Raw genomic sequence first — 13936 nt, 5'->3', positions numbered from 1 at the left:
AAAGCATTTAGCGATAACGCAGGACACTTACACTGCCAACACAGTCATACAAACATAGAGGGCAGTAGCTCCTAAGTGGAGGCTGGTGAGGAAGCCTGACCCAATGTGGCCAGATCTTCAGACTAAAATCAGAAGCACCTGTTTTATGCTACCACAGGCCCTGAGGCAATCCACCCGGAGCTTTGTGATTTGGCCCCATCTGAGTCAGGTCAGCCTGCCTAGTTTCACAAGCAGGAAAGCATCACTGCCACACACATGATCCTCCAGGGTGTGGAACCAGCTCCCTGCAAATAGATTTTTCCCTTTTATCTGACGCTCTCCTGGCCAAAGGACAGCTTTTTTCTTCTCTCAGCCTCCTGACCTTCAAATGTGATAGCAATGTTAATGGGCTGAGAAGCAGCATGTTCTGTGTTAGCACGGCACTAAAGGGCGTTCAGAGATCTCAGCACTAGGGGGATGAACATGATCAGCTCATCTGTGCTCAGACCTGAGGAATAAGAGAACTGGCAAAAAGGGAACAAACAAAAAGCAACAAAGCAAAAGACAGGGCCACAGCAGAGACGTGGGAAAGCAGGAGGTTGGCTTTCAAGAGAGCTGGGTTGCCTGCTCATAACTAAGGAAGCTCAGAGCTCATCACCACAAAACACAAGACAGCAAGAAGGGTAGAGACCTTAGCTCCTTGACTAACAGACTGCAGCGGCAGATAGGAGGGACGGTGTGTAGTACAGGTGTGACAGTAACAACAGCGACTATCGGGAGGGAGCGGCACCTGGGCAATGGGAGCAAGCAAAACACAGACAAAAGGTGACATTAAAGGAAAGCAACAACCATCCCAAGACCCTATTTTAAATATGCTCCGGACCAGTCTCATCTCCTGATTGTATCAACATCACTCCGATGCAGGATACGAGCTTGGTGCACAGCCCTCTTCTCAGTTCTCTGGATTGTGCATGGCTGGGGTGTTTGCCCTCTGCCCTCAAATCCATCTCCCACCTGCTACAGTTCCACCAGTGGGAAAGCAAGGAGTCAACAAACATCTACCACCATGTTGTATACTCAGTAGAGAACTACAGAATCACGCATTAGCAGCTACTAGCTCCTTATCTACATTAAGGCTCCCACCACTGAAAATCATCTTAAGGGACAGAAAAACATGGAAATCTAAAGCCTATTGCACGGGAGGAAGATTTGGGGGCAGGGGTCACTACTGCGCTCACACCATGCAAAATACCATCAAGAAGCCACAATCTGAAGCCAACTTTCCCAAGCATACATACTGCGGATTTCCTCATGCCAACTCGAGGTTTAGGCACCGGTTTGGAAGATTTCGTTTCTATCACTTCTGCTGACGAAGCACTGGTGGATTTTGATTTTTGCGCTTGGAGGGCCAGCTGATAGGCAACTTCAAATGCTTGTCCCAGCGTCAGGATGATTTCGTACGTCAGGTTCTTTGGAGAAACCACACAGAACCATTTCAGAGCACTGCAAGAGGCTAGCTACAAAAATCCATGCACTAGTGGCAAGTAGAAGGCTTCCCTTGGTAACAGAGCTTCCAAGCAGGGTCTAGAAAACAAGCACCATCAACAGGAAGGCCAGCTGCTGAGTGGAGACTGAGTTGGGCCTTTGGGCTTCAAAGATGCCCCACTTATCTTGGTGTTAGCCCGAGGCTAACAGCCCACATTGCAAGCCTTGTTATCTGTTGCAGTAGCTATTCTGCATCAGCTGGCTTTGCCTTCCCCCATAGGTGGCATGGGACTCCAGGCAGGCCTACAGAGTTGGCAGTGAACTGCCTTTGGAATCTATTCACAGGTTTGCTGAACTAGCTCCAAGACCATTATTTTCCCTCAAGCCTTTTACTTCTAACAGTAGGTCATGCAGAAGGGGGCAGGGCTTGGCTTTTCTGCTGAATTAATGATGGTACAGTCCCCCTAGTGAGGATCCAGTTACACAGGCATACAGACTCCTATACAAAAGACAGCTGACATGAAAGGGACGAGGAATAAGCAATACCAGCATAAGACACCCTTAGACCCATGTGACTGAGGCCACATTAGGGGGTGTACTGGTGTAGTTAAAACAATACATGTGTGTAGACTAGGCCCGAGTCCCTGGAGAATCACTGGATGGAACAATTTTGCCCCAAAAGATGAACTGCATGTTAACGGTTAACAGGTAAGCCTCACCCTTTATGCGTGAGGCTTACCAGTGAGATGCTCTCACCTACCCACAGCTGCCCCTCCCCTCGTTTAATCAGTAACCAATTAAAAGATTTTACATCCCCTAAAAGCTAATGAAGTTTTTCCATCTCCACTTTCTGAAGAGCTACAGTGCAACACTCTCCACTGTCATCTGACAGCAGAATCTGCATGGTATGTGATTATCTACCCGTGCACTGGGATATGGCGAGAGCTGGAAGGGAAAGCTCAGCACTCCTCGGATTCACAGGTTCAACTCCCAGCAGCATCCATTTGGTCCTTCCTCCTTGTGAGAGACAAACTCAGCTCCATGGTAGGGGTTTGCCCTGTTTTCTAGAGAAACTCCCCCGAGGCCCTGGTGTGCAGCGAGCTGGTCAGTGCCGTCTGGTCTCAGTGGCATTTCTACACATAGATGGCTTGTGTAGCACATAAGGATGCAGGGCAAGGCAAGAATCCTTTAATACAGATGTGCGACTCACCACGTCAACAGTGCTGAATACGTGGCAGTAGTGGTGGCTGGTCTGCAGATCCTTGGTGATATAGGCAAACGTGCAGAGATCCTCAGGGTCCTGGGCCGCGCAGGAGATGTTCCGGATTTCATGCTCGGCGATAACATTCTACCAGAGTTAAACACAGACAGCTGATTTTGTGGGACAGACAGGTGGACTATCTCCCTCTAGCAAGTCATGACCACCTATCCAAGCTCAGCAAAACACCTAGCTGAGTGCAGGTAAGAGACTGGGATGAGGGAATTCACGTACAATTGGGAGGAGGTCCTGGCTGTCCTTTGAGTGCTCTTAGCACTCCTAGGAAGGTTATTCTACTTCTCACCAGACCGGTTGATGCGGGAACAGTTGATGCTTCCCATCACAGCAGGACCATAGCACCTCGAGCCATTTTTAAATGAACTTAGGGTTTTCACCATGTGTTTCTAGTACAGTGATCTGAAGACACTTGACAAATGGAGCAGCATGTTGCAGACAAAAGGGCAAACAGACAGATGGGAGATGTTGGCAATCGGGCAGAGCTACCCAAGTCTTAGTCCCACATCTTGCAGGAGTCAAAGGGAGGAATTAGGAATTTGGTTTCTTGGGCAGTAGCTCACAGCTAGCCCAAGCAGGCACAGAATAAAGGGGTATGGCACATTGCAACGCCCGTGTCCTAGAAACCAATTCTTAGTCTAAGGAGAAACATCACCACCACTCAGAGGGGAAGCAGTATTCCTACAGTCTGCAGGCATACGAGTGGTCAGCCACCATGGAGCACTAGTGAAAACCATTAGATCCCCCTGACCAGTAGTGCTGTGCTCTTCTGCAGCACCTGTCAGAGTGTTTCAGAGTACAGCATGGAGCACATCAAGGCAAGCCTGAGACTAGCTCCCAGTGTGACTCCATCCCCTCCTCCAGTCACCAGGTAAAACTGCCTTTGACATGTAGCACCATGAACTCTGCTTGGAAACAGAAAATTCATGGGTGCTCTCTGCCTCCCCTTTCATCACTACTGGGAAGATTCCCCACTCAGAACACAGCTGCTGACTACTGATGCCAAAGGCTGACTCCTGTGGCCAGGCTGGCTCCACAGGGCTAGCTAGAGTGTACACATGTTTGTGGCTATAAAGTCAGCTGACAGGACTTCAAGTCTCACACACAGAAGGCGAGTGAGGAGTAAGGTGCACATGCTGGCCCATCTGAACGCTAAGCCAAGAGCATTTTAAATGTACCTTGTTAGAAGCGTCTATGAACTTCACCCCTTTGTAAGTGATGGACAGTATTATGGTTGGGATCTTCTTCATATGCTCTGTGGACTTCTGCAGAAATACGAGCACAGATAAACAGGTACAAATTAAACACTTCCAATGAGACTTGGAGGAGGTATTGCAGCAAGGGATCTGACTAGCCAGCACCATGACTACCCCTTTTTGCCCAAAAGCTTCAGAAGGGGAGCCGAGTTACTCTGTACAGGATAAACTTAAAACACAAATAGTCTGGTAGCACTTTACAGACTAACAAAACATGGAGATGGGATCATGAGCTTTCCTGGGCACAGCCCAATTCTTCAGATCATCCAGTGCTTTTTTTTTTTTGGGGGGGGGGGGGGGGAGCCCAGTGCTCCGGAATGGAAGAGGGACCTGGCTTGGGACCACAGTAACACAAGCACCTTGTGCAGCAAAGGCTCCTCTTTCCCAGTGACTGACATCTGAAGGGGGGAAGGGCAATTGGATGACATGCAGCTTGAGAACAAACATTTCACTCCAAGACTTCCTCCAGCCGAGAGAAACGCACCATTTCTGCATGCCAGGCCGCCTCAGCCCTGCACCGAGGCAGTTTTCATGTGCAACCTTGGTCCCCATGGACATCATGCTCAACACCCGCCAGGCTTCTCCTGGCAGCCCCTCACACCTACCCTCATCTTTGCACAGGCATCCTGTGTCGACTCCGTCCCTCGAAGATCCTTGATTAACATGGAGCCCAGATACTGTTTAAAACAAGGTGAGGAAAGGATGCCACTATTACTGGCTTCGATTAGCTTGGAAGCCTCTAAACTGCTCGAGCCCCCAGAGCAATGCACAGCAAATGGCTGAAAAATCGGGTTCCTCATTGCCCTCAGGAGAGGGGGGGTGTCACATTCAGGCCTGGGGGATGCTCTCATGCTCCCCTCCAGCTCAGTTCCTGGGGCAGGCACCATCCTCCCAGCTCAGGCCAATGTGTCTAGATTCCTCCCAGAGCCCGTCCCCACCGTGAAACAATGGCTCATGCTGGCTCCCGCCAAGGGACTAAGCGCAGGGCTCTGCACAGTAGTTGCTGGAGACCAGTGGCCGTGTCAGGCTGTCCCGGGAAGAGAGCACTGAAAGGAGCCTCACTACAAGTGCCATGGGGTTAAAAGGGCTGCAACTTCCCTGCATGGTGAGGCCAGAGCACAAACTCCCCCCGGAGGCAAGGAGCAGAAACACACTTACATTGGCCTCGTACCCACAAGACTCGAAGATGAGCTTCTCAGGCTGGTGCTGCCAATTCTGGACAGGCGCGTATGGCGCAGCGAGACTTGGGGGCCTGAGAGTCAGTCTGGACTCACGATGCTCCTCCTGAGGGGACAAGCGTAAGTGTAAAACCTCAGAGAGGACCCAGCCAGACTACTAGTTCTGATGCATGCAGAGCATGGGACAGAAGACCCAGGGAGAGCATAACAAATGCCCACGTTTCATGTTGACAGGCACAGCAATATAGTGGCTTAAGGCGGCAGATGGTCCAAGTGGCTATTCCCTGCTCAGCTCAGGCTTGATTCTCAGTGCTAACAGCCTAGTAAAAACATCAGTCCAACCAGGGGAATTCTTCAGAGGGCCCAGGACAGCCAGAGAGCTTCACTGTTCTCATCCCAGCCCTCTGTCTCATAGCTCCCAGGATCCTCTGGACATCAGAGCACAAGGCAAGACGCACTTCCGGAAAAGCAAGCCCTGCACGCACTGGACTTTATGGGATGGGCACAAAGGTGGGTCCTGTCCCCACTTCACAGATGGGAGATGAGACCCACAAAGGGGAAGTGACTTGTCCAAAGTCACAGAGCAGGTGAGCCCAGAGCCTAGGTGTTCCACTAACCACTAGGCCATGCTGCATCCTCTTTACACTCCAAGCCCCTTTTGTCAAACCGTCTAAGGGGGCCTCACTAGCCTATCTGGGGGACACAGGTATGTCTCCAGCCACACCACCGGGGATCTGTGCAGGCTCCCGAGTAGAGAAAACCTTGAGATTTGAGAGGGGAAAAACACTCACACTGACCTGTACTTTGTATCTGTCGGCTCTGGGGTGAGAAGCAGCATCATGGCCACTGTCATGTCGCCTCTTTCCAGTATCCCCTGAAGGCAGCAAGAGCTCCGCAGACCTTGCTGTGTAGGAGTCATTCTGGCTCAGCGGTGAGGAAGTCTGGGACATCAGATCCTGGCACTGGAGGCAGAGAGATGCAGCTCTAAAGGAGAGCCACAGTCCTTGCCAGCTGGCTATGGCAGTCATTTGGCATTTTAAATTAATTTTGGTTAATTTTAATTAAAATTTTGGTCTCCTTCTGGGACCAACTCGCCAAAGAAGGACGTGGAGACAGAGCTGGGAGTGCTGCAGATTTGAATCATCCACTCCTAAAGCAACCCGTGGCTTGGAAGAGGAAAAGCAGTATAATGGAGACAGCTAACACATGGTCTTCCCTGCAGAAATCTCCTTTTTGATGCACTGGCCCGGCCCTGCCCTAAGGAACATGAGGAATCTGACAGGTGCTGTAAGCCAGAGTCCAGTCATCTCTGGGATACACCAGGGACAGTGTGCTAATGGGCTGTTAACTGATTTGACCCAAAGCCACTAGATAGCTCATTAACTCACCTATGTATGGCAGGGCACTTCCCTGACCACCTGATTTAAGTTTCAGGGGGTAGCCAAGTGAGTCTTCAAAACAACAACAAATAGTCTGATAGCACTTCAACAACTAACAAAACATGTAGCTGGGATCATGCGTGGCCGGCTTCTGGCAGCTATCCAGGGTACTGTGCAGCGCCTAGGGGTGGCTTGCTCGAAGGTGAATGCAAAGCCTGGCCTTGAATTATTCAGCAGGGATGTGGGCAGAAATCTGGCTCTGCCAATCCCACACTGACAATGCCTGTACAAAGGGTAGTGATAGAAATGTAGCCGTGTTAGTCTGGGGTAGTTGAAGCAAAATGCAGGACAATGTAGCACTTTAAAGACTAACAAGATGGTTTATTAGATGATGAGCTTTCGTGGGCCAGACCCACTTCCTCAGATCAAAACCTTTTTTGATCTGAGGAAGTGGGTCTGGCCCACGAAAGCTCATCATCTAATAAACCATCTTGTTAGTCTTTAAAGTGCTACATTGTCCTGCATTTTGTACAAAGGGTGCGCAAGACCCAAGCGTTAAAGGGACCTGTGACTTGTCCCCTGGTTGCTTGTCCCTCAGAGACTTCTCCTTGCTGGCTTCTGTGAAAGGCACCCAGTCAGGTCTCTCCTCAGCCTCTCCCCACAATCCCTCCAGGACATGTTTAGATTCTCACCTGGCCCCACTGCTACAGCATCCAAACACTGTCACCTTTACTGCAAGTTTTCTCACTCCAGAGCAGGCATCCATGGACGGACTTTTGGCCAGGCCCAGATTTGCCTCAAAGCACTCTGAATGCTGCATTTAAAGTGGTATCATAGCAATTACCAACCAAGCTAGAGGCCTTAGAGAGCCCAGCGGTAAGAGCAATTCAAATGCCTTACAACTGGCTGGCTATAATTGTGGGGAAGAGAGTCAGTCACTCCCGGTACGTGATGATCCAGGGCCCAGAAGACAAAGCAGAGAACTCAAGCTGGTGCTTTTGGGAGCTCACAGCTGCAACATGCATTAGTTCCATTCAACATCCTCCCTTCATTTTCCCCAACATCCTTCCGTTCTGCCATGCCAGAATCAGGTTTAGGAACGCGACAGCTGTAGCATCAGGAAATGTTACAAATGGCCCCATTCTCTTTTACCTCCTCCCTTCCCGGCACTTCAATCAGCTGACACTGTGCCAAGGCGCTTCTTTCTATTCCTTCGGTCCTGTTGGTCTCAAGAAGAGGGTTCAGAGAATCTTGGATTCTCAGCTGTTTGCTTCCCATGTGAGATCTATGAAGCCTGTGATTCAATGCTAATGGCAGGTGTAGGAGTCAGTCATGGGGACCAGTCTTCTGTATTCAAGCAAGTACAGGTTGTCATGCCAGGACACAGCTACACCCCTCCTTCCCGCATTACATCCCCTGGTGGAAGGAACCAGCTCAGGGGAAGAGGAGAAGGGACCCAAGGGAGGGAAGTCAGCCTCTCCTGCTCAGTTCTTGACTGAAGAGCACTGAAGGCTCTAGTGCCAGTTGTGATGGTGGGTTGTGCTATGGATAAGCAAGTTGCACCTAAACAGCCAGCAGGGGACACCAGCCTGGTCTAGAATTGAACCAGTGACAGGAGCAGAAAGGATCCAGGACACAGGAGTAATCCCTTTTTGGCATTTAAAAAAGTGTTCAAAGAAAGTGGCGAGGTCCTGAGCTTGTGACCACTGCCGTGTATCACGGACACCTTGGTGCTCGCAGATTGCGAGTCTACTCAGCAGCACGTACCCCCTTCCACATGCCACACCCTCCACCCGCAAGGCCAAAACTCATTTGTTTCTAGAAAGCATAAAACACCAAGCCCCAGTCAGATGCCAGCACCGCTGTCCTTTCCCGGGCGTGCACCTTGGACAGGGTGGCTTAACTCCTCGCAGCTCACCTCTGCTGCACATATTTATTCAGGGCACTGCTTCTACAAGCCCCCCGCAGGCCTCTGCTGCGATGGTCAGGCCATTTAGAGAGGCAGTACAGCCCAGCCACCTCACTGTCTTGACACCAGAGCAACACCCTTTGTGCAGGCCAGTCATCACAATTAACAGCTACAAACATGGCACAGGACTGGTGAGGGGAAGGGGGTGGTTTCTCATTGCGGACAGAGCTGATGCTGCAGAGGTACTGGTGCGTCTGACTAAAAATGCACTGGCTACAATGTTTGCCTAAACCAAAGCCCGTCTGAATGCTGGCAGCTCTTCCAAGCTTGTACTTATTCCTCCAGACCTTAAAAACAACCAAGGGAAATGGCTACCAGCTGCTTAAAAGCAGTTTCAAGGCTGGAATCTGCATGAGCCACGCAGCATGTGACGTATTCCAGGTATTGCTTTTAGCCTACACCACAGGGTGTATAACTTGTGTTGCCAGCGACCCAGAGTGAGCAAGTCAGCTGAGCAGAAGCATGGGCTGAGGCCCTGAACCCAAGCTCAGGCGAAAGGAAGCACTCCCCTGAAGTGAGGAGCAGAGCAATGGCTGAGACCCAAGGCAAATGGCCTTGAGCAGGGCTCCTGTACTCAACATGCCAGATTACAAAAAGGAAGATGAGAAAGGTTTGCTTTGAGGGTAAGGCAAGCTGTCAGCCATTCCCACTGGGTGCTGCAGGAATATCCGATTTCCAACACTGCAGATTTGGCGCGCACACACTGTCAATCTCAGGTGCAGCTGAGAATCGCTCAACACAGAATACTGTGTCGCTGCCAGGCCACACGAGTGAAATGTTTTCGGGGCAGGGAGCAATTCTACTACAGGCAAGCAGCCTACACAGGTGGTGCCCCCCCCAACCTAGCCCAGCTGACAGACTGTCAAGGGTCTCACCCATGAGCAACTTACTGAACTGGAAGTCATGAGGAGATGTAAGTGTCCAGTGCCTTTGAAAAACAGGCCTAGAGCCCCAAGAAACCCCAAACAGACCAAGGAGGCAGGCAAGCAGGCATCAGGCTCCCAATGGTAAAAGCACAGGTGGATCCCCGGGAGCTATAACAGAGCAAACTGAGCTGATCAGTGCAGATCAGTCGGGTGTTTGAAGACAGTTCTTGCACACACAGATGTTGCTTCGTTGAGACCGTAACGGGAATCAGCATCTCTCAAACAATGGACTAAGAAAGCGACACTCAGATGAAGCCACTGAGAACTGTTTCTCTCACCACATGCTCCTTGTAGCAGTTGCACTTAACTACATAGGCATAGGAGCTGAGAGACTGCAGCTGCTGAGGCTTTTGCTGCTGCACACACAGAATCATAGAATAATAGGACTGGAAGGGACCTCGAGAGGTCATCGAGTCCAGCCCCCCGCCCTCAAGGCAGGATCAAGCTCCGTCTACACCATCCCTGACAGATGTCTATCTAACCTGTTCTTAAATATCTCCAGAGAGGGAGATTCCACCACCTCCCTTGGCAATTTATTCCAATAGTTGACCACCCTGACAGTTAGGAATTTTTTCCTAATGTCCAATCTAAACCTCCCCTGCTGCACTTTAAGCCTTTAACTCCTTGTCCTGTCCTCAGAAACCAAGAGGAACAAATTTTCTCCTTCCTCCTTGTGACACCCTTTTAGATATTTGAAAACCGCTATCATGTCCCCCCTTAATCTTCTTTTTTCCAAACTAAACAAGCCCAGTTCATGAAGCCTGGCTTCATAGCTCATGTTCTCTAGACCTTTAATCATTCTTGTCGCTCTTCTCTGTACCCTTTCCAATTTCTCCACATCTTTCTTGAAATGTGGTGCCCAGAACTGGACACAGTACTCCAGCTGAGGCCTAACTAGTGCAGAGTAGAGCGGCAGAATGACTTCACAAGTTACAAAACACCTGTTGATACAACCTAGAATCATATTTGCTTTTTTTGCAACAGCATCACACTGTTGACTCATATTCAACTTGTGGTCCACTATGACCCCTAGATCCCTTTCCGCCATGCTCCTTCCTAGACAGTCGCTTCCCATCTTGTATGTATGGAACTGATTGTTCCTTCCTAAGTGGAGCACTTTGCATTTCTCTTTATTAAACCTCATCCTGTTTACCTCTGACCATTTCTCTAACTTGCTAAGGTCATTTTGAATTATGTCCCTATCCTCCAAAGAAGTTGCAACCCCACCCAGTTTGGTATCAATCACATGAAGTCCAGTGACTGAAGGGCCAGGTGCTAAGCACCTTCAAAGCCTTACAGTAACAGCAGGATCATGCCCTGGCACTACACACTCTGCTGGGAACACCGGGGTTCAGTGAAGAGAGAAAGGAGACTGGCCTGATTTCTCCTAACCCTCTACCTTGACCCTGAAAGATACAGATCATGTTCAGCTTCCAGTGACTTCGACAGTAGCTGAGGGCACTCAGCATGATCAGGCCCGGCACTGTTATGCATACATTCTGCAGTTTGTTTTCCATGGCAGAGAAAAAAGGGGAATAGAAATCACATGCTTCTCCTAATGGTCAGTACTTCACCCCACATAGGGAAGTGCAGCTAAAATGACCAACTCATAAACCCTTATGTCATCACTAAATCAGCTGGAACATGCTCCTCGAAACCTTTAGCAACATTTTTCTGCATGACCCAAGTTGCAAGACAGCAGTTCACAAATCTCTCGTCAATACATGCAGCTGACTTCATGACCTCCCAGCGCTTTAGCCTTGGACTCAATTCTGTACCAGGAAGGTTGTTTTTCACACTAGGCTTTTACATTTCTGAAAAGCACAATCAGCCAAAAGATTAACAGGAAATAGAGCCACAATTCAGGGCTCTGACTGGCAACAGACACGGTGGGGCTAAGGTGCATGGCTCAGACCCAGATCTGAAGTTCTGAGTGGGAGTGTTTGGACTGTACTGTCCCAACTTACAAGCTTGCACCCAATGCTGTCTATCCCCTACACAGAGGCAGAGATGCTGCTGTCTCAATTACAAGGTCCATTTTTTTGCCCCAAGGTATCAGGGGAAAAAATTTCACAAAGATCGATGGAATTGTGACGTAGTGGGGGGTAACCTGCTAACTCTCTGGCTGCTATCTGTAGCACCACCGAGCAGACAAGCGATGAGTCACTATGCAAAGAGGGTATCCCAACTGGTTTGGCCAGCTGACCCCCATGGAGAGGAACAAAGGGAGGTGGAATGCTGCCCTGGCTGGGGGGCAGGGCTGGAGGAGAGTGGGTTAGTTCCTGGCTGGAAAGCAGGGGAGAAGGAACTGGGGAGGGGGCTGGGATTCCCCTATCTCAAGGGGGGCACTGAGGCCTCTTAGCCCCCAGTTCCTGTAACCAGATTACATCTGTGCGATGCTGTATCCTGGAGGAGCAATAAACCACCCTCAGTTCTACTGGCTGGTGGAGTCTGTTTGTGCCATTTCGGGGTGCAGGAGACAGGGGACCCTCAACGCGCCGTCACAGGAATTGACATGAGACCTAGAAGTAACATCCAGCCCTTCTCAGTCCCCAGTAGGTCACAGGAATTTTGCTTTTTACAATGAAGGTTAAAGCAACTAGGTTTGAAATCTACTTTAAAAAACTGATGCACGTCTCTGAAACCACTCGAAATTTACTACCCACAGTAAATATTTCAAGTAAGTTAACTTATAAAATATTGACACCCAGAGAGGTTATTTTTGTGACCCTTTTACTGACTCTGCTAGGAGAAATTCTCGTGTTTTTGAGACAGCGAGGCTCAGAGAGAGCAGTATGTCCCTGCTTTCCCATCTGTGCCTGGGTACCCCTCTGGACAGCTTCTGTAGCACCTGGGCTCTTGGCACGCTCTCAGATCCCCAGAGGGGTCAGTTCTTCAAAAAGGAGATTAAGAACCAACCCAAGTCTGCGTCAGAAATAAAGAAAGTGAAGGGGGGAATAGGAGGGGGAGAGAAGGGAAGCAAAGGCTGAGCTGGCGCAGAAGAAAACATCCTGGCAGTCACTGCTAGGTCTGTGTGGAGCACTATCAATCAGGCAGCCAGCAACACAAACAATGACTCACCCTCAGCTGGGAGAACCGTGGTGGCTTCTGGGGCGGCTCCTCGTATGGTCTGTCTGCCAAGGAGGCTATGATTCGCTTCCGATGGCCCAGCAGATTCACCTTCAGCACCTGCAAGCAAGAGGCAAAGTTAGCTCAGATCTCAGAGGCGGGCCGATGGCAATATCCCCCGAGCGTGTCCTGTGGGGCTTTATCTTCCAGGCGAACTAATAGCTGCCAGTTTTTGACTGCCAATGGGATTGTCCCATTGCTGGGCATCCCTCCCCACACTGATACTGTTCAGCATCTCTGCTGCTCAGCCTGGTGTCATTTCCTCTCAGATTCATCCCAAAAAGGAGGCGAATTTGCTAGTGCAGGAAATACACTTGCTCCCAATTCAGCACGTACACAGCGTCACTGTGCGAACAGGACCCAATCCATCTGTTCCCACCACCGCTTTGTGAGATTGGGAGCAGCCAGGGAAACCAAGGACCACAGGGGTTAAGGTAGTGGGTCACCAACCAGTAGATCAGGATCTACTGGTAGATCATGGAACCTCTGACAGGTTTGGCTGGGAGGCTGTCAAGTGCTGGCACTTCAGCTGCCCCTCTCAGCACTGCCATGCTGCTCCTGCCCTCTGTGCCCCTACCTCCAGGAGCCTCCTACTTGCTGTACAGGGCACAGGAAGAAGAGGAAGGGATGCTGATGTCAGGGTGCCCCTCTCCTCACCCTGTACTCCATCTTCACAGGGCAGATAGTTTGCTGGCTGCTTTTGGGAGTGGTGCAGGGCAAGCCTGCCTTAGCTCCCTGCACCCCTCCTCCCCCGGAAGCCACCTGTGGTAAGCGGTGCCCAGCTGGAACCTGCATTCTGAATGCCAGTCCCAGTCCTGAACCCCTCCTGCACCCCAACCCCTGCCCTAGCCCTGAGTCCCCCTGCACCCAAACTCCCTGCCCCAGGGTCAGCTCAGAACCCCTCCCTCATTCCACATCCTTTATCCCAGGATCAGTGAGTGCATCCCCCTCCCCCACACCCCAGCCCAATAAATGTGAGTAAGGATGGATAGAAGAGGGAGGGAGGGAAGATGGAGTGAGCAGGGGCCAGGCCACAGAGAAGGGGCAGGGAGGAGGCGGGGCAAGGGTGTTTGGATTGGAGGTGGATCCTGAATTGCACTTAAATTCAAAAAGCTATCTCATGCTTCAAAAGGTTGGAGACCCCTGGGTTAAGTGATGCATCCAAAGTCACACACAAGTTAGCATCACAGCTGAGAGAGTAGGGCTGTTGCTAATTTTCAATCCCAATCTTAAACCACTAGATGAGGCTACCCAGTACCCCAACCATATACAAATAACTACAGTTATCTTTTGCAGGGTGAAAACCTTAAACCTGCAGCAGACAGGTTACATTTCAATCAGACAAACGGGCTGTTTTATTTC

General features: G+C 50.3%; 2 protein-coding genes across 20 annotated transcripts in view; one reads left to right on the top strand and one right to left on the bottom strand.

Moving 5' to 3' along the window:
- Window positions 1–13936, bottom strand: part of ANKS1A (ankyrin repeat and sterile alpha motif domain containing 1A) — a 188300-nt gene that overhangs the window by 6880 nt on the left and 167484 nt on the right. For 14 of the 19 annotated variants that reach the window (XR_012897912.1, XM_075910428.1, XM_075910417.1 and 11 more), the window contains 8 exons: window positions 12527–12634; window positions 5969–6133; window positions 5152–5277; window positions 4599–4670; window positions 3916–4002; window positions 2675–2812; window positions 1278–1448; window positions 671–769 (listed from right to left, as the gene is read on the bottom strand). Coding sequence is in view for 18 of the 19 variants with exons in the window: in XM_075910428.1 (XP_075766543.1) it covers window positions 671–769; window positions 1278–1448; window positions 2675–2812; window positions 3916–4002; window positions 4599–4670; window positions 5152–5277; window positions 5969–6133; window positions 12527–12634 (966 nt within the window). In the remaining variant the exon portion in view is untranslated. The remainder of the gene's footprint in view (window positions 1–670; window positions 770–1277; window positions 1449–2674; window positions 2813–3915; window positions 4003–4598; window positions 4671–5151; window positions 5278–5968; window positions 6134–12526; window positions 12635–13936) is intronic. The other 5 variants (XM_075910425.1, XM_075910423.1, XM_075910426.1 and 2 more) reach the window with 1 other exon arrangement.
- The window catches only part of TCP11 (t-complex 11), a 44164-nt gene that overhangs the window by 28651 nt on the left and 1577 nt on the right, over window positions 1–13936 (top strand). The window lies entirely within an intron of this gene.

The sequence above is a fragment of the Pelodiscus sinensis genome, chromosome 27 (assembly GCF_049634645.1).
Source record: "Pelodiscus sinensis isolate JC-2024 chromosome 27, ASM4963464v1, whole genome shotgun sequence".
In the NCBI taxonomy this organism is placed as follows: domain Eukaryota; kingdom Metazoa; phylum Chordata; order Testudines; family Trionychidae; genus Pelodiscus; species Pelodiscus sinensis.
The sequence above is the reverse complement of the archived record's forward strand: the minus strand, read 5'-3'. Positions and strand labels throughout refer to the sequence as shown.